Source organism: Cyprinodon variegatus, unplaced genomic scaffold (genome assembly GCF_000732505.1).
Source record: "Cyprinodon variegatus isolate N-32 unplaced genomic scaffold, C_variegatus-1.0 Scaffold253, whole genome shotgun sequence".
In the NCBI taxonomy this organism is placed as follows: domain Eukaryota; kingdom Metazoa; phylum Chordata; class Actinopteri; order Cyprinodontiformes; family Cyprinodontidae; genus Cyprinodon; species Cyprinodon variegatus.
This window is the reverse complement of record NW_015150706.1, coordinates 324495-344546: the sequence shown is the minus strand read 5'-3', so window position 1 is coordinate 344546 and position 20052 is coordinate 324495. Positions and strand designations below refer to the sequence as shown.

Genomic DNA, 20052 nt, shown 5'->3' with positions numbered 1-20052 from the left:
TTGGAACATTTGCCATCATGCTCATGATAGCGAAGCATCTTATGATGCAGGACACCAAATGGCCAAAGTATTTTATTGCCAACTCAGTCATGACTGCTTTGCATTGAATCCTATCAGGTCATTTAAAAGAAATACTTTGTTCAGTTCCTCAAACTTTCACAAATATCATATAGTTGACCAAAACTAGCCTTAAATGAAGATTTGCAAGGTGAAAGCTAATGTTTTAAGTTATTTTGCAATTATCCTGCAGGAATACTGGGGACAAAGCAAAAATCTACACACTAGTGTTCTGTTAAAACAAAACCCCTGACTTATGTGCATGGTACAATAAACTAAAAGACATGTATGTGTTGGAGTGTCTTAATCAAGACAAAACCAATCTGTGGCAAGAGTTAGAAAGTGATGATCAAACATCACATTGGACTAAACTTTAGCTACTTTAAAAAGAAAATTGACAAAAATGTTCAACTACATGCAAAGCTTTTGAAGAAATAATGTAATAGTTCTGCAGCTTATTAATTTATGCCTAAAAACGGGGATGTTTTTTTTAGATTGTAGATGTAAAATATAGTCTTATATCATTTTCGTTCTGATTATACAGTACTTTGTGTTGGTCTGGTGCCTAAAGGCCCAAATATATTCAACAAGGTTTCAAGTTTTGTAAAAAAAAAAAAAAAAAACTACCTAAAAAGTTGATTTCTATCAATAGCTTTGCAAAACACTTTATAATGAGTTATGTACAGTACCACAGATAGCATGAGGAGCTGCAGCTTCAGAAGTCACAGCATCTTACTAGGATGGAATAATTCCTCTAGGTGCCCTAATCCTCTGTTCAGCCATAGCAGGTGTGCAGCAAATAACAGATTACTAGTGTTTAAAATGCTCAAGTTCTGAAAGACTTCATTAACAATGTTTAAGCCTGACATAGAAGTCTCACAGCAGGGATCCAGAAAGATCTTCAGACCAAGCAAGACACTCAGTGGAAGTGGATGATGACAGTGGCGAACGTGCCCAATGGTCCAAGAGCAGCTGCTGTCTTGATATTGACCAGATGGGCGAACGGCCTGAAGACAGCTGTGTCTTGGTCTACCACAGCATCTGCTCACCAGAGCAGATTCTCACACCCTGACATGCACATCATGGATCCAAAATTAGAACCAGCGAGCATCCAACTTAAACTAAAGAAAAACGTTTTTACTTTTTGTATTCCACAATTCAGGTGGATGATAAAAATTAGAAGAGTGATAGATTGCTTATATCAAACATAGAATATTTCCACAATTTATTTTTGTCTTAATGGCTGTGTCCTACGGATAATGAAAAAAACCCCAAGTTCAGTTTATCTCAATAGTAAAATAATTTGTGATATCATGCAATAATGATATTTTAAACAGAAATGTTGGGGCTTTTGAAAAGTACACTCATAAAAATAAACTCGATACTGTAGAGCCTCTTTTTGCATAAATTATTGCATTACTGGAGAGACGTGCCCACTAATCTATCAGATATTTGAAACAATACTTGTATGCCTATTGTTAAGAACCTTTTATGGAATATATTAATTAAACAAATGACCATTTATACAAAGGAAACCACCAGTCAAATCATCCAATCAGTCTTCTCATGTGCCCATCTCAGTCCTTGGACCTCAGTTCTTTATGTAATTAATCCTCTACAGTAATAGATGACTCAGATCAGAGGTCAGTGATCTCTTTGTATGTTTGGTTCAGGAAGGGTCCAAGTAACCATACTGGTTGGCAAAGGGGAGCACTATAAAGTTTTAACAGCAAGGAGACCAACAGGTTTGGTACATATATAAATATGATTTTTAATATGATTCAAGGGTTGACTGTTACTAGCTGATAAACAACTAATCATCTCAAAACTGCACATACTTCAAACACTTGAACATGAAAACACATAACCCTAATTTCCTTTCCACCGAATGAAGAGGAATAATAAGAGCTGCCACTCAGCTCTGTTTTAAAATGAGTTAGTCTGAGCTGTTTATAAATCCATCTTTCCTTTGCCAGCTACATGCACTGAGCTTCTCTTGTTAAGATGCAAGGGGTCCTCATTATGATGTACGCTTTCCTAATTGGGCTGCCGCAAGTAGGAAATTGATCTGCCGTGTGATATAGGAAAAGGTGGTCACAGGAAAATGAAGGGCTAGCCTGACTTGACTTTGATTTTTTTTTTGGCAGCTGTTCTCATTAGTGTCGACACATCTGCAACCTTCACATCCTTAAGCCGGTAAACGTGGCCCAGAATACAACGCCTGAGCTCAGTAAGGGCTCCAGGTGATTCCAACCAGGGCGGAGGAAAAGGAGTCAGCTCCTGGCCGGGGGAGTAATTATCCTCCTTTCAAAACCACGGGCTGCACTGCTGGAGATCTCATCAAAATGTGGAAAACGGGCGAAAAAAGAAAGGCGGCCTTCAACGGGACCAGTCTGCACAGCACTCTGAAAATGCATGCGGAGCACTTTCACACGGACGCATAATTCTGACAGAACGCTGGCATGAAACGCTGATGTGATTATCCAGGATAATCAAGCATTCAACGTTGTCCTGTTGAAGGAAAAGGCAACATATGATAACGAGCAGTGAGGATGTGTGACTCCAGCAGGGGTCATAATCCACACTGCTGCTTCCACGGTCACCCCTCCAAAAACGAGTCATGTACGAAAGGAAACACACATTTAAGGAGGATTTACAGCTCACCGCTGCTTGTTTTATGACTTGTACAATCAGAGCAGATCTCAGATTTTATGTGTGCCACTTATGAGTGGGAAAATGTCTTTTATCCTACTGAAATGAGTCAAAGTTACCGAGATGTGAAATTAGCATAGAATTTAAATGTAAATGGGGATGGATTACCAAGAATTAACAAGGAGAGTGAGTTTTACATATTTCTGACTCAACAGATTTACACCTAACAGGTTTGTCGCGTATGTAGCAAGCAATGGATCGAAAGCAGAGATCAGCAAAAGCATTGCTGTCTAGTGGAGATGAGCAAGTGATTTAGGTGCTGTGTTTATGCACGAGTGTGATTCTGAGAGCCTCCAGTGTGTCAGTAAATTTTCCTTGAGTACGCACTGAAATCAACTGATACACTCAGGCAATGAGACTTTATCTTCCTTTTACACTCTGCTGTGTCTGTGCCGGGCCATTCTCGCATGATTGACAGACCTCGATTCTGGACGGGCAGGATTAAACCTATCAATCACTTAAAGCTCAGAGACAAAAAAAAAGAAAAAATATAGAGGAATAAAAAAATAAAAAAATCCAGGCAGTAAATTCAATTGAGAGCACCGGGGAGAAAATTGAGGTGAAGAAATATAGAGGGCCATTACTGGGCTATAGGGCTGCAGGAAAGAGAGGCCTTGCAAGATTTAGCTTTGCACGACTCCATAAATTCATATCAAATGACTGCAGGAGTGAAATATCTGAGAGGTTACTGTAAACCCTGCTGCCTTTTGCCTTTGTGGTCTTCTTAGGTGGAATTGTGTTCAGTCAAGGACAGCCTCTACAGGAGAAGTATTAAAGTCATGTAGATAACAAATCAGGCTAGATAGCTTGTGTTTTCAGTGTGGCATTGGAAGACCTTTTCACTTAAAGACATTCTGCATTTTCTGTTTGCTTATTGTTATCACCCATGAAGGTCACGAGGAGGGGGATGAGTCCAGCCTTTGAAATTGGACCTTACATCTTCAGAAATATATATTCCTGTCTACTTCAGTTCACTAGCTGCAGGTTATAAGTTTAAGTTTATAAACTCTAGGCTTAGCCAAAAATAAGATACTTAAAATAAAAACAACAAGCTATTCAAAACTGTTGCTGTGTTCTGTTTATATAAAAGCCAACTTCAGCTGAATCAAAAAGAGAAAAGTAGAGATGGAACAAAGAAGGAGCAAAGCTTGTGGAAATCTCTGACCAGCCAACTCCAGATGAAGAGCTTTGCAGGATCGCCTTGGATTCAATCTAGACTCAGAACTGGCTGCAGTCCTCCTAGATAGGTATTTATTCATTACTTTTATGATGAGATATGTGCGTTATCACGTGCAAGCAGAGTTGGAGGAAAGTTTATCATCTGGAGAAGATTAGGGGCGGGGCTTACAGTGCAAACTAAACTCCTCAATGGTTCAAAATTGCGCATATTCAGGTACAGCGCATTTAAGGTTCAATAGTGAATGTTTACTATGTCAATATTCTGCATGTGGGCATATTTTAAAAATATTCACCTCAATGCACTACAAAATATAATGCTATTTTCAAAAATATTCAAAAAAATAACTTATCAAAATTATTGTACTATAAACCTAACAACTGGCTGTGCCACCCTTGGTAAAAACTCCCAAGACTTTTTGAAAGCTGTCAATGAGTCTTTCACATTTCCATGAAGGATTGATAACATGATTGATAAGTGGAAAAAGTGGTACTATTTAAACCCGATTCTGTGTCTTCCTTGTTATCCACATCTCACCTCCCCACCGCATTCTCCAAACCATAGCAAGGAGACCGAAGCTGAAAACTAGAAATTGTCAAATTCAGTCCATCCAACATCTCACGATGTCTGTCATGTTTTTACGTTGAAAGATGCAGAAGCAGAGCAAACAACACAGCAAGTTTCTCCAATGAGCAAACTGTGAAGTGAAGCTGAACACTATAATTTCTGCACTAAGATGAAACGATACCTTTTCTAAAACCTAATGCTGGCAATTTCATTTTACCTGTCATTTCTTGTTCCAGTGTCAATACTTATTGTTTGAATTAAAAAAATAACATTTTAAATTGAACCATCAATTTAAAATGTTTCATCATGACCTCTATTTATTTATCCATTTATTTTGGTATTACAGATATGTATATAATTTACACACAAATGCTACAATACCAAATACAAAATAGTCCAAACTTGTTTTGGACAAATACTCACGCTTTATGGTTAGTTCACCATAATTGGACACTCCAACCCCTTTGTCTGAGTGAACAATGCAGCGGTAACGGCCCGAGTCGCCCTTGGTGGTGTTCTCTACATCAAAAGTGCCTATGAAGCGACGGTTGTTCCAAGGTTTAGTTGCTTTCATCGGGGCCTCCCTTCCACCAATGCCCTGTTTGGAACGTAGACAAACACACATTCAGACTTGGAAATGGAAAGGTTCAATAAGCAAATTGCCCTGACCTTGTGTGTATGTGTTTGTGTGTTTGTTTTGGGAACTCCAGTTCAATGTACTTGTTGTCGACTCTTGTGGGTTTGCATCCTGTCATTCCTATTGGTGGCTGATTAGAGGAGCACGTTTATCATACAGGAGTGCACAAATACACACATACACATTCATAGACCCACATGAGCAGTGGGCTCCTCCCCAGCTGTCACCCCTCACAGCAGGCAGATGGGGGACATTTGTTCATTAGAAATATTTCTTCATTACTGTCATCGGGGGACTTCACTTAATGTTTGTTTTCCAGCTCCTGTGCTAATGAGGATGTGTTTGTTAAAATGATGGAGTACCTGGCAAAGGACCTTTACGCGGCGTCACGCTCACACCGATCACACATGTGACAGCGTGCTTAGCAGCCGAGCCAGCTCAGGTTATGTTTGCCAGATGCACTACCTTCACTGTTCAGAACAAGGTCAGCGCAAGACTGCTGTGCAGCTCCGTGCCAGATATAGCATGCTGTATCCACATGGAGTCGACATTTATGTAGGTTAAGACTGTACTGCGGTGACTTGAAACAACTGTAATCCCCTGGCATGCAGCTGCTGCAGGTGAAACCTCAAACACACGGGGCAAAGGGAAGCAGCGAAGGTTTCAGCTTTAGAGCTGGTAAATAGGAGAAGCAACTTGTGTTTCCAGGAGGGTCGTTCCAGGCACAGTTATGAGCCTGGGAATAAATGTCTAAGTTTCAGAATAGAGCCTGTCCTCACCATCATGCTCGCTAGCAAACAAAGATGATGTTCCTGTTTTGGAGTTCTCAACAAAAGGCAAGTTGTTGTACTTTTTAAAGATACAATAAGATATTGGATGTTGACTAGAGTAAGACACATTTTAGCTTTAGTGGCAGGAAGCAAATAAAAAAAATCGAACCTTTCTTCAACCAGTAAAAAAATTGACAGTAACACTTTTCAAACCTAAACTTACAGAATAGCCTGGGAAGAAGAATAAAAGTGTTTTTCTCATAAATAAGGTATGTAAAACTGAAGTAGGAGGAGCTTCTTCATCTCATGCTGATGTGCCTCTGGGCAAGGCACTAAACCCTAAGCTGAATTTGCGCCTGTTTCTGAGTGACCTAATATTCACATATTCCTCAAAATGTGTTAAATTTTTTATCAATTGTTTATTCAAATGTAAAAAGATTAGGGTAAACTATGTATCAATAAGCAATAATGTTTTTAAATCTAAGATGCCACTCATTAGCTCATGTATTTAATTACCTTATATAGGTATAACTAATCAAACAATGAACAGTATAGTTAATGCAACTAACTTTTGATGTCATTATCTACATAACTGAAACCCATTGTATTAAAGAATATAATCAGTCACCTTCCTTATTTAACGACATGAAACCTAGATTACATTGTAAGTAATTTCATTGGAGTTTAAGTAGTCAATTTAAAATTCCACCCTGTCCTAAATTATGGGACCACACTTTTAAATGTTAAGGTTAAATCATGTACCATCTATTTCCAATTTTTTGAGTAAAAATGTATGAAACTATTACTTACCTGAAGCCATAAGCGGAAGTTGTCTCTCTTGCGTCCATTAACGGTGCAGTGGAAAGATGCAGTCTGTCCAGCATTGACTTCCACTCCCTTAATAGTCAGAAAGTGTGGCGTATTCACTAAAACAACAACAAACAATTCAGTTTCACAACAGAAGACCAAAGGGAAAGTAGAGTTTTTGTGATTTTGTATTAATTGAGTGCAAAACTACCACAATGACTAGATCAGGACTTTAACCATTAAACAATCTGATTTCATGCATGTAATTAAAATATGCACCTAGAATGTGTAGGGAAAGTGAAGATCTAACAAATTAATTTGAGCAATTTTAATGCTGAGGGCCTACATCTTTTTGTCAGAGACATTACATTAACATTCTTGAAAAATGAATCGACAAAGATTCCTATTAAATCCATGAAAAAGTGTACTTCCTGAAGAGTCTCATTTGAATTCTTTCTACGATCTGGGACATTTCTCAATAAGCACTATTCTCTTCAATTTGAGGTCATTATCACTATGTTCACAGCGAGAAGGGCCACACAAAGTAACTTATTTAGAACATTTTTTAATAAGTGCTGGTGTTCACATAGAAAAATAGGGCAATTCAGTGGAGCGACCTTGATTCGAAACATAACCAAATCTCTAAAGACTTGGCAAAAGCTAATTCTATCGCTTTCATCATCAACACTCACTTCTTGTTAATATTTTATGACCTTTCTGTTCCATCTCCCTTACATTAAAACTCTTTTCTGTCAATTTGTCTGGACGCTAATCAATTTTCGAATGGTGAGAAGTTGAGAAGACCACTAGTGGCACAATAACACGTTAAAAATGGTGGTTGTATAAATAGAAAATGAACTGAAGAGGCTTCACCAAGATGTCACTTTCATCAGTTTTCTTATCACTCAAAAGAGCCCCACTACTATTAAGCTGATCATTGATCCCCTCACACTTGAACATTTAAACACCGTCCACGTCGCAAGGACTCATTGATTTGCTGGAATACATTTATATGCTGCACGTTTGACCATATAAATCCATCTTATTGACATAACATTTGTAGGAATTCAGCTGCTTTAAGGTGGTGAGCAAGTCATTAGTGATTGCCAATTGGACCTTAATACTTTGGCTATGATGGGAGGAGCAATGTAGTATCGATTTAGACTTTAGGGTAAAGTGTGGAAATTGTTTAGCTTTACTTCAGCAGTGTGGACTAACATGAGTTTCTGCACTCAGATGACCAAAACAAGGAAGTTCTGAAAGACTATAGAGGAAAAAATATGGGTTAAGATAACTGTCAATAAAAACCTATGCATAGATTTGAAAATGAGAGCTGATGTAAATAAATTTAGGATTTGTTTGTTTCTTCTTGTCATACAAGTTGTCTAAATACAAGTTAGGAAGTTAAAACTTTGCAAGTATTAGATCACAAATTTATGAGTACTGATTTGCAAGTTGCTAATTTCCATGAATGAATCACAAATCTACGACTACTAATACCAAATTTTTGAAAACAAATCACATATTTACAATTAAGATTCACAAATGTTAAAATACAGATCACAAATTTATGAGAAAAAAGAAACTAATTTATGAGTAAGATTCATGATTTCCAGTACATCTCACAAATGTATGAATATGAGTCACAAAATTACCGTACGAGTAAAGATTAGCAATGTTTTGTATAAATCACACATTTACTAGTACGGATCAAATTTTCTTATCCGTGAATGTTGATTTTTACTAGTTGCAACTATCTAACTTGCACTAATAACTTGTTTTCTCACAGATGATCTGAGATGAAAGCAAGGAACAAACAAATTCTAGCTTTACTGACATTAACCATTATTTACAAATTAGGGCATTTATGCAAACATTTTATTGACCCTTATCTTACCCCTTAGAAAAAACAGCCTAAACATGGCATAGATTTTATATGTATATATATATGTATATATATATATATATATATATATATATATATATATATATATATATATATATATATATATACCTGTGTCTGACATATTAAAAAACATGTAACTGCTTTTCTCTCTCAATATATTTCTATTGTAGGTGTTGACATGACGTTTTTACCAGGAGGAACTCCAGAATGGAAAGCTTTCTTATTTGTAATGAAATTGAATAATTTCATGTAGAAACTGTATGAAGTTCTAAGATGAGATTTTGATTTAACTTTTTTAAATTAATGAGTACGTTTGTTGATTGTTTAGACTGCTTTCCAGCTTTTTCTTTTCTCTCAGACCTGCTATGAGGTTTCATAGCTTGGTCTTTATCTTGATTAGAATCTTTTTTGTCATCAGATTCTTATCATGAACGTTTGGATACATCGTCTATTCTTTGTGTTTGAAGGGACATACAGGGCCATTCCTGCTCCAAGGAGTTAAATCATAATCTCGTTTTAACAGACTACACAATCCCTATATTCACAGCTTTTTGTGTCGTTGTGTTCATCCACTCACTTACAGATACCGTTAGGTTGTGGAGGTATTGTAATCTTTTTTTTTTTAGATAAGTAGATAACTTGGGTCTTTACTAATGTCTGGGGAAATTGCACATATAAAAAATGTACTTGTTTTATTTGCTGTAATTTGAAGATACATTCTGAAAAAAATAAAAGCTGCATGATGTGTTCTGGTTTTTTTTCCTTTAGGCCTTTGCTGTTTTGCGATTGCTGAATTGAAATAATTCAAACAGGCATCCCAATGTATCCTGTATATACTTTAGCATATAAACTACTTTATATCCTCATAAATCTTCATTCAGCAGATAGTAAGGGGGAGCATATCTTGACTGACTGTGGTATACTTTTAAGCCCTTTTGTTTAAGTAGGAAGGCCTTGAGCTGAACTAGGACATAGGTATTCACAAAGGTGTCATGAAAAGGACAATGACAGTTTTGATGATGTTCTTTTATAGTGAAGGGAAAATAGACTTACTGCACTGGTGGCCCTGGACCACAACATCTTTGATGGCAAGCAAGCCGCGCTGCCCTGAGGTTATGGCTTCAAACACAATCTGAGGAAGAGAAAGGAGACTCATAAGGCCGGTGATAGATTACACACTTCTTCAAAAGATACCTGAGTGTGGGCTGGGCAAGGGTACAACAAAAGTCCAGCTCTCACTTAACTCACTCTGTTTCCTCTCACAGGGGGCTGCAGCTGGTGCCACAGCTGCGGGCCATGGGCATTATTTCCACAATATGTCAGTGCTGACAGGTGTTATGACATGCAAGTGTTAAATTAGGTTTGAGCCCTCGGACGATTAGCACACAGTTGGTGACAAACACAAAGCGTGGGCGTCGAAAGGCAAAGATAAAAGGTCAGGCTAGGGCTTTTTAATCTATAGCTAATCACTTGATTTATCTTCCGTCCAGATTTCCCATGAATAATTGAGCATTGATAAAAGTAAAACATGTATTTGAAAATACAACAGCATCCTCAAAGTTACTGTTGGTACAACAGCTCTAATGGCCGTCTTCATATATAAATACAGCCGAGATAGGAAATGACAAAGGATTTTCCTTGGGGAACTAAGATAGTTTGTGTACAGTAAATATTAGTATATATAAATAGCAAATAATTGTAATGTGGAATTAAAAGAACAGATGGTATTTAACATTTGAGTAGAATAGAGTCCAATCTAATGCGGAATCACCTAATTCCACATTGCATTGACCCAGATCAAGTCTTGAGGCTACTGCAACCTTGATCATTTTTTTTCATTATTATTCCCAAAAGTATTTGAACCAATCATCCAATCATCTCAGATCAGTTGTATTTCCCTTGTCTTCTAAAAATGTTCCCAAACCCTGATGCTTCAAGCATTATGTTTAACAAGCATAACCATATTTTCTAAGGTTCCCCTTATTCAGTAAACCTGGATCAAATGAGTGTTTCACTAGAATGCCCCTGTAGAGAAACAGCTAAGGTAATCCAGCCATTTAAATAGTGTTGCACCGATACAGATACCAGTGTCGGGCGGTGCCCCGATCCAGCATAAAAATAGTGGTATCGGTATCGGCGAGTAACAACAAATAGGGCACCGATACCATTTTCAGAGCCAAAAGTTTATTCAACTATTGTCACCCATTCCAGGTAGGCAATAAAAAGTTCTACTGGATTCACTTTGTATTAGTCTTTTTCCTGCTTCACAAAGGTAGGCAGCAGCTTGACAAAACCATGATGGCGATTATTTTACATCCAAGTAGTATGCAGTTCTTCATATATACACACAAACACACACATCAATTTCAAACAGAGGATATCGGTATGGTATCGGTATTGGCCAATACTGCACAGCCAGGTATCGGGATCAGAAAATGGCATCGGCGCAACACTACATTTAAACCTAATGTCCTGTAGCAAAGACACATCCAGAAATTGCAGGACATGAGCCTTGAAGATTGGAGTTTCTGGCTTTCAATTATGTTTTTTCTTGCCACTCATAAAAGCTTGGCATTTGTCATATGTGAACTAGTGTACCTAATTTTGGCTGATTTAGCATTTATTGCTTGGCTGCCTTCTGATTGCAAGACAAGTGAACTTAACTTGTATAGCGCCAGGACCAGGACAATTCAAAGTGTTGTAAGTGAATGGAGCATAAGAGAAACACATAGAGAGCAGTAAATGCATTAACATATCGTAATATTGACTTTAACTAATGATATTTCAGAATTTCATCCACTTCTTGCTGCACTTCCTCCTTATGCCCATAAATGTTCGTCTCTGAAGAGGAGGTACTTCCTTGGAGGTTTGTCTCTGTTTCATCATCATATTACAGTTTTGGCCAAATGATAAGTTAAATGGCACTTTAGTTGTCCATTTCCATATTTTGGTAAACTTGTGTGTTTTACTTTTGGACTTTGGATAATAAATTCCTGTTAAGATGTCTCCTTGAGAGTTAGAGACCTGTGGTGCTCTAAGCCTTTCTGCTAAAGAAAACTATTTTCTCTCTGCTCAGTATTGGGTTTTTACAATTAACTGCTGTCACTTTCCAGGTGGGAAAAAAACAAATTAACTTTGTTTTCAGTACTATTTTTAATTTCTCTATATTTGTGTCTATTAACTTTTTTACTCATGTTGCTTTTAAATATTTATAAATTAACAATTTTAGTAGTACAGACAAAGACAATCCAAACAAATGGGTTTTTAGCCTTGTTTTGAAAGAAATTTGGGTTTTTACACTTTTCCTGTTTTCTGGGACTTTGTTCCAAATAAGTGTAGCATAAGATCTAAATGCTGCTTCTCTGCGTTTGGTTCTAGATATGCAGAGAATAAGGCCCAGAAGACCTTAGAGGTCTGGGAGGTTGACCCAATTACAACAAACCTGCAGTGCATTGTAGTGTAAGTGTTACATCCCAAAGATGGATGGCAATATTTTTTTTTGTTGCACTGAAGTAATACCTTGCTTATTTTTGGGCTCCGCCTTTAAGATTGGGTGCCGCTTCCTGAGTTTCAGTCCAATCAGCAATCATCTACACACTATATGAGGGCTGTGAAGCTGCACTTCTGGGCTATTTGTCGGCCATACATCCATGCTGTTGTGTAAGATTGAATGCTCTGTATATTTGTTCTTATGTGAACCGGTTCAGACGGCTTTGGTAGGGGAGAGCTGCCTTCTAGTTTAACCCTGGTTTTCACCTCTGTATGTGTTGTTAGGTAGGCTATTTTGTAGGTAAGTCATCATATTTATTTTTTTTTCTTTTAAGGTTGTTTGTTGCTTTGGCCTGAGGTCTCTCTGAAACCTTTATCAGTCTTTACAGAAAATTTCTAAAAAGTGGCAGAGAATGAACCTCTTAAAGTGCCTTTTTGACTCCCCCACTCCATGTCTAAATTTATGTTGGCTCCTATTATCTCCTAGGCTCTGTCAGGGGACATAACATAATCCATTCAATGACTTTTAGTGTTTTAAAGGCTATTATTTGAGATACAAAGAACCAGTATAAGGAGTCTGAAACTGGGGTGATGGCTCTACTCTCTTAGTTTTAGTAAGGAAACTGGGAGTATTCTGGCACCTCTTGCATTGTAGCAAGTTTCAAAATACAGGATTGCCAGAGAAGTTCCTGAGGAAGTAGTTCTAAACATACTAAAAAGCACTCATGGGGATATTATTTAAGTCAGAAGAATTTGATTTAAAAGCAAGAATGTATCTGGGTTGACTTTTAACATGTTTCATAAATAAATAAAAAATCCTTTTGGCAGAAAAACTGTAACACAAATAAAATATGTCTAACCAAAGTGTCTTTTCTTCTTAATGACACTAGTAGGCTGGTCTGACTAGGAGGAGGAACTTGAACCAAACAGTTAATTTATCATCCATAATTGTAAGCATTACTTCACATCATCAAATGATATATAATTTATAAACAATCAAGCTCTCCATTAAATCACTTATAGGCTCAAACAGACAGCAGGGTTCAGCTGCACCTGTCCAAACTACCTTTTCAGTAGACAGGTGAGGACACCATCGCAGGAATCAATTATTTTTCTATAATCTTTTTGCAGTTGTAAACACAAGAATTTCCCCATTGTGGGACAATAAAGGGATTTCTATTCTATTCTATTAATAAAAGATTCGTAAATCCTGTTTGTTGGGATTTTTTTTGGCTGGCTGTCTGCTTTCATCCAACTGCTCTGCTCCACTCTGCTAATCAGAGTAAGCAGATGCACCTTCCACTCTCCCAATCACCCTCATTCCTCCAAGCTGTTACTGCGCCCATTTATACCTGCCTCTCTTAGAATGTCTCTTCCTTGCCAATATGAGAATAACTCTAGTGTCAGTGTGCATCCCAGCCTTCCTAGGTTTCTGTGTTTCTATACTCCAACCTGCCCTTAATGGATTCTCATTTGTTTCTGACTCAGGTCACATCTAGAGGGCTTCTGCCTGTCACCAGTCTGCTCAAAATCTGCTTCCAGCCTGTCAGCCATCATCCAGTGTGCTCAAAGCCTGCCTCTACTCTGTTCAGTCATAGTCAGCCAGAAATCAGCCGCTCCAGCCTGTCACAAGTGGGTCTTTTCTTTATATGCCTCCTCTAGCCTATTGTCTGTTTAGCCTATCACCAAATAGTTCAGTCGTTACCTCCCAGCTAAAGCTTGGGACCAGTATACTGGCCCATAAACATTTCTTTGAAGCTGAACCTTAGGTTTACAGATGTTCTCATTCCAAAAAGATAATGTCATGGACTAGTTTTAGCAATTAAATGATTTTATCCTAAATATGTTCTTCAGGTGATAGAAGGATAAATTGCGACCGCTTTATATGTTTCTAAAGGTTAATGTGTGAGTCAAGCACTGCACCTAGATTTCATGGCTGATCCGTGGTCTAACCTTCAATCCCTCCTCCTTTGTTTAAAAAATAAATAAATAAATAAAATCGGCTTTCTCTTTATTTAGCCGGAGAAAGTTTTGGCATATTCCTGCATTTCTACGCTTTTACTCAGCATTTGAATGGGTTCAGTCACCTGGTGATATAATATAAATCTGCATATCTTCTGCATCGTTATGGCAATTTAAGATGTTGTTTATTATAGTCTATTAGGGGATGCTTTTAACTATTAAACACTACAGGCCCCAAGATGGAGCATTGGGTAACTTTTTTTTTGTGGTTGCTATTACAGTAATTTACCTACCAACACCAAAAAGCTGTGTCCATCAGATGGGATATAAAGCTGTTGGATTTTGTACTAGACAGGCTGACCCAGTTTTCCAGGTGCTCCAGTATAATGGAGTGATCAAATTGTTGAATGCTGGACTAAGGTCTAATAATACCAACACTGTGGTTCTCAGCCCAGACTGCATTCATACAGATGTCACTTGACACCTTGAAAATAGCAGTCTCTACTGAGGTAAGCACAGAAACCTGATTGCAAATTTTAAGAAGCAATTTAACCATTAAACACTGCTTTATCAATGATCTTAATTATGAAGGGTATGTTTGAGATGGGCCTGTAGTTCTGTTTATTTATTAAAGACATAAATCAAAATTAAATGTAATCATAAATTACATTATGACAAACAAAAACAAAAATCTGTTAGTAAAGCAGTAGATTTTCGTTCAGGGCATCATAGTAAACGCAGCAAAATGCCAATACCTATGTCTCAGAGAATTTCCTCTACAGTATATATAATCATGCATTTGGAGAGGCATTTTTTTATTATACTTAAGCTACTTAAGCATACATACCAAAAGCATAAATTAAATCCAAAAAAGTGGTCAAATTTGTTTAAAAACAACAAAAGGGAGAGAAGATTAAAGGCTTCTGAATAAACCCTTCAAAATGCTTTTACTTTCTGTATCGAAATCTTCTTTTAAGGTTAACAGTTGGTGTCATACTGTGATTTTCTTTTTTAAAGAATTCCTGAGGGTGCAACTCCACAGCACATTACTAACATTGCTTTTCCTTTTTTTTTTCTTTTTTAGGGCAAAGTTTTTCAAAACAAATGGTCCAAACCCTTAAAGGAGGGTGTGTTGCAGTAGAATGTCAGAGCTATGAACCCATTGGTCTGCAGTGTGATAAAAAGGGTAACAGCATGCCAATCCCTTCCCAAACCCAGGGCGTGGTGCACATGGCAATTACACCACATATGCTACAGCAGCACATGTTTTGGATGCTGTGATTCCTAAAATATCAATCTGCAAAGTCTTTTGACTCGTTATATTACTAGTTATGTCCTATGTAAGGTGTCAGACACAACCACATGTGCTGCTGGCTAAACACTGGCATATTTCCAAGATTCCTTTACTGGCTAGGAAATATGGAGGCAGGGAGTTACAACTGTCATCTGGTAGGCAGGATGCCTTCAGATAACGCCATCTAATTATACATTTCTTTTCCCGACCCTTAAAATATGAAAGCAAAGTCTTGGGTGCCAATTATGGCCTCATTAAGGGATAATTTAAAGGAAATTAAAAGGCCAACCATTCTATATATTGCCACAAGACAAATGAACTGGCCCCTGTGCTCTAATTGAAATCCTTTGTTTGTGCAACAGACATCAGTCAGCCTCTCTAATAGCTGTGATATAATTGATTCCAACATCAATGATTGCTCCACGCATAATTGCGCCTGACCTGCACTGAAAATATTCACATGGGGCATTTCTCATTTGTCAGACAGACGGACAACAGGACCAGAATTTAGCGTCTAAATCGCTGCACTGGATATCCCTATGGGACTTAGTTTAATACATTATGGCAGGTTTGATTAGTCCTGCTGCATATTACACTGAATGGAAATAAATAAAGATGAATAATATATGCATGTACCCTGTATATCATTATATATTAAAAATTAATATCATTTTAAAAACTGTTTGTCCATTTTGGAAATGCATGACAATCCCAACTTGAAGTTCAATGCATTGCTAGACAGATGAATAATTATCAAAAGGTACAAAGGCTGGAACCTTGCTTGAAAACCTTACCGGTGATTAGAAAATATCTTCCATGTATCAGGTGGCTTCCCTTTGACAATTTCCTAGGTTGCTATGCAATTAAACATACCTATAATTAGTGCCATGTTGTTAATTAGTGACAATTTCAAGCATTGGTGTCCTTCTTGACAGATTGTTTCCAAGATCATTAGCATCCTCGCATTTACCCATGATGTCAATTTAGCCCTGGAACAATTACATGTGAAAGCAGGCCTTTTAAGCTCGGAATTTGAAAGGCAGCAGAGGCAGCAAATGTTTCCAACACCCATCAAAGGACAGTTGTGATATAGTGTATAATGCTGCAGACCATTTGTCCAGGGATATAATTATACCTAAACTGCCTTGTGAAAGTATTCGCTCCCTTTTAACTTTTATTCATGTTATGTGAAATTAAAAAACTTCAGTAAGCAAGTGACAATCAGAAGATAAAGGGAAAATGAAACAGTGCTTTTGAGATTTTATATGTTACTTTAAAAATAGTCTGAAAAAGGTGACATGCATTTTTATTCAACTCACTTTACAATAATAGCCACCAAATAAAATCCAATAAACCTCATTACATTTAAAAAACACTTCTTAGGTAACCAGAGTTCAGTTGTATGTAATTTAATGTCAGCATAAGTCTAGCTACTCAGCCTATGTGGAACACATGGTAACTATAAGCTTAGCAGAAACGCACAAAAGTCAACATACCATGGACCGTAGGCAGGAAGAAAGTCATTATTGGGGAGAGAGCAAACACGTTAAAGAAGGCACTATGGTCAGATCACAGCAAACATACATTTCCTTAGCCTACATGCAAAATGCTTAACGCAAAGCAAAGCCTCTTAAAGCATTGTGTTGGCAGCATCATGGTGTGGGTTTGCTTTTCTGTAGGAGGGACAAGAAATTGGCTGGATATAAAGGAAAGATGGATAGAACCAAATACAAGGTTACCCTGAAAAAAAACAACTGTTTAAATAATTATACAAAATATTCAGTCAGAGCTTCAAAAGAATGATTCCTAACTACAGTGTGCATATATGTTTGAGTAACCAAGTTAAAGTCCCCCTCAATGGGGTTAGTGGTGGCCTAGTGGTTAGATCAGTGCAGTTGTGCTCTGAGAAGGTTACAAGTACCTGGTTCGATCCCCAAAGCCGGCACTTTGGGTCCCTGGGAGAGACCCTTAACCCCACACTGCTCCCCAAGGGGAAGGGTCAAATGCAGAGGTAAATATCTCCAATATAGGATCAATACAGTTTAATTATTATTATTACAATAAAACCAAGTTACAACAAGAGTTAGACATCGATGTAACCCAAAGCATTCCATCTAATCTGCCTGAGAAATATTACAAAGGAAAAAGGCAACATTTGGTTTTCATAAATAAAGGCAGGTAGATACATAACTTAATCCCACTTGTCTTTGTGTAATGCATTAAATAAAATAAAAAAGCACATTGTACTCAGTGGATAAAATGTGACAAGATCTGAAAAAGTTTAAGAGCTGTGAATAATTTTGCCATGAATTGCACTCTAATTGTTCTCCTGTTGGGGATTTTGCACTGAGTTGTTTCTAGTGACCAGGATGACAAATATAAAGGTATTATGCAGGTATTATGTAGCATCTTATGCATTAAAATTATTCAACAAAATGAGAGCTAATAAGGTGCAGTGTTATTTTTTTTCAATAACATGCTTAAATAACATAAACATGCAATTGCAGCTCTTATCTGTAATAAATCTGCCGACTTATTAAACCAATCCCAACTATAACTTTGGTTTTAAATGCTAGATGAAGCTCTACAAAATGTTTTAAATATCGTCAAGAATTAGCACAACTTTATATTTATCAAGCATCTGTTTTAATGCAAGACAATAAAGTGTTTTTACACTACTCTCTAGCAAGCCTGAATACATCTGAGGAGACTTGCATAGTAACACAGAAGGTAAGCATCTCGCCAGTAGTTGGCACTGACTGCGACTGCTGCCTTCAACTTATTTCCTCCTTTTTTTCCTTCGTGGTTCTTATTAAACCTTCTACACTGCATCCAGCAGCGAGAATCTCAGCGGTATCCCTTGTTAACTAAGTTATCAGAGCGGCTATGATGAGCAGGCATGAGGACTTGCATCGTCTCCAATGTGGATGAGGCTCTGCCAGGCCTTAATGAAATAATACACAGAAGGACCTGCTCCCTTTGGGAGGTTAAGGGGTCTCTCTGCATCAATTAACATTTGGTGGACTCGTGGAACAAGCTCGACGAAGACTAATAGCCAGGCAAGTGTGAAATCACCTTGCCCCAGCCAGCAGTCATGTGCATTGGTAAGTGAAAATGAGTTTTCAAAATTGGAAAAAAAGGGAACTGACTCGGATTGAAGAGAAAGAGAAGAGATTGCCATGGATACAGAGGCAGCTGCAAAAAATCAATAATCCAAGGTGCTTTGAATGGGCTTTTGTGCAATTGTTTAGACCTTCTGCAATAATACCTATCTTGTTCCACATTGTGAAAGGGGCTCTATGACTTATACAGGATGCCTAAAGCTTCATTAAAAAAGCCAAAGCAAAAGTCATTCCCACCTGGTAGAAGTTGGGCCAGTAGGTGCTGATGGCCAGCTCTACCTGTCCCCAGGAGCGAGAGGCTGGTCCTGATATGTTCCAAACAGGCATCCCCATGGGACTGTTGTTTTCTTTGATGTAGACATTCAGGTGGCCTGGGTGGCTGTTGTCTCTTCCTCCTATGTAGTATTGGAAAATAACACAGTGTGTGTCGTTCTCCTTCAGTTGGGGTGTCAGCAGTAGAGCCTTCTGTCCTGCGAAGCGGCCTGATGTGTTCACCATTATGAAAGCAGACCCTGTTACAGTAAAACAAAGAATGATAAATCATTTACAGTAGTTTGAAAAGATTTTCAGTTCAAAAAGTCCACAAAAATATAGGCATGTAGATTTGATAGAAAAGAGTCATCCAGCAAAATCAAAAGCTGAATTCAGACTTCAAAATAACCTTAAAAATAACCTTTTCCTGCATGTGAATTTTTTTAAATGTCAATAATAGCAAACCCCATTAAAAACTGCTTGGAAGTGTTATCTGTTAGACTGTTTAATTGGCCATGTATTCATATATACCATGGCAATGTAACATTTGGTAAGCTGGATGGTGTCCATTATATAGATGTCTGTAAAATGATAGAGACAGGAACATTTTGATAAAAGAAAAAAAAAAGAAAAGCTGAAAGATTAGCACGGAGATATTTCATAAATACTATAGAGCCAAAATGTAACATCTCAAAAGTGTAAAACCAAAGTAAATCAGATTTTTTTTTATCACAGGGAAAGTGCATATTAATAAATATTTCTGTATCCCAAAGGCTATTTTCACCTGAAGTCCCTATAGACAGATGGTGAAAGTCCTCCAAAAACAATCTAAGTAAAAATACTTATTTACATAACAATAGATTCCTAAAGCTAAAATGTGCTATATAACAATGAAAAAGATCAACAGTTATAAAATCATCAGACTAAGACATAAACTTGTACACATACACAGAAACATATACACAAGGTAAGATAACAGAGGGGCAGTGAAAGAGACTGTTGTCGGTTAATTAGATGCATGTGTTTACAACCACACTATGGATGAATAATTAATCAGATTAATTGATTATTGAAATAATCTTGAACCCATGTAGTAATCAATTAATCATCAACTGAAGTATAAAGACTTCAAAACATGTCTTTAGCTGACAGAGCAACCCATCTTGAGGAGCAATTATACCAAATTGCAAAAAAAATATATAAGCATTTTGCATATAAGATAAAAATATTTTTCTTCTGTCAATATGCTGTATACACTCACTGGCCACTTTATTAGGTACCCCATGCTAGTAACGGGTTG

The 20052-nt window shown here is 37.4% G+C and overlaps 1 protein-coding gene across 11 annotated transcripts in view; it reads right to left on the bottom strand.

Moving 5' to 3' along the window:
- The window catches only part of ptprm (protein tyrosine phosphatase, receptor type M), a 230477-nt gene that overhangs the window by 141377 nt on the left and 69048 nt on the right, over positions 1 to 20052 (bottom strand). For all 11 annotated transcript variants that reach the window (XM_015382250.1, XM_015382251.1, XM_015382252.1 and 8 more), the window contains exons 3-6: positions 18738 to 19012; positions 9687 to 9765; positions 6731 to 6846; positions 4937 to 5111 (exon numbers count right to left, since the gene is read on the bottom strand). In XM_015382250.1, the coding sequence (XP_015237736.1) occupies positions 4937 to 5111; positions 6731 to 6846; positions 9687 to 9765; positions 18738 to 19012 (645 nt within the window). The remainder of the gene's footprint in view (positions 1 to 4936; positions 5112 to 6730; positions 6847 to 9686; positions 9766 to 18737; positions 19013 to 20052) is intronic.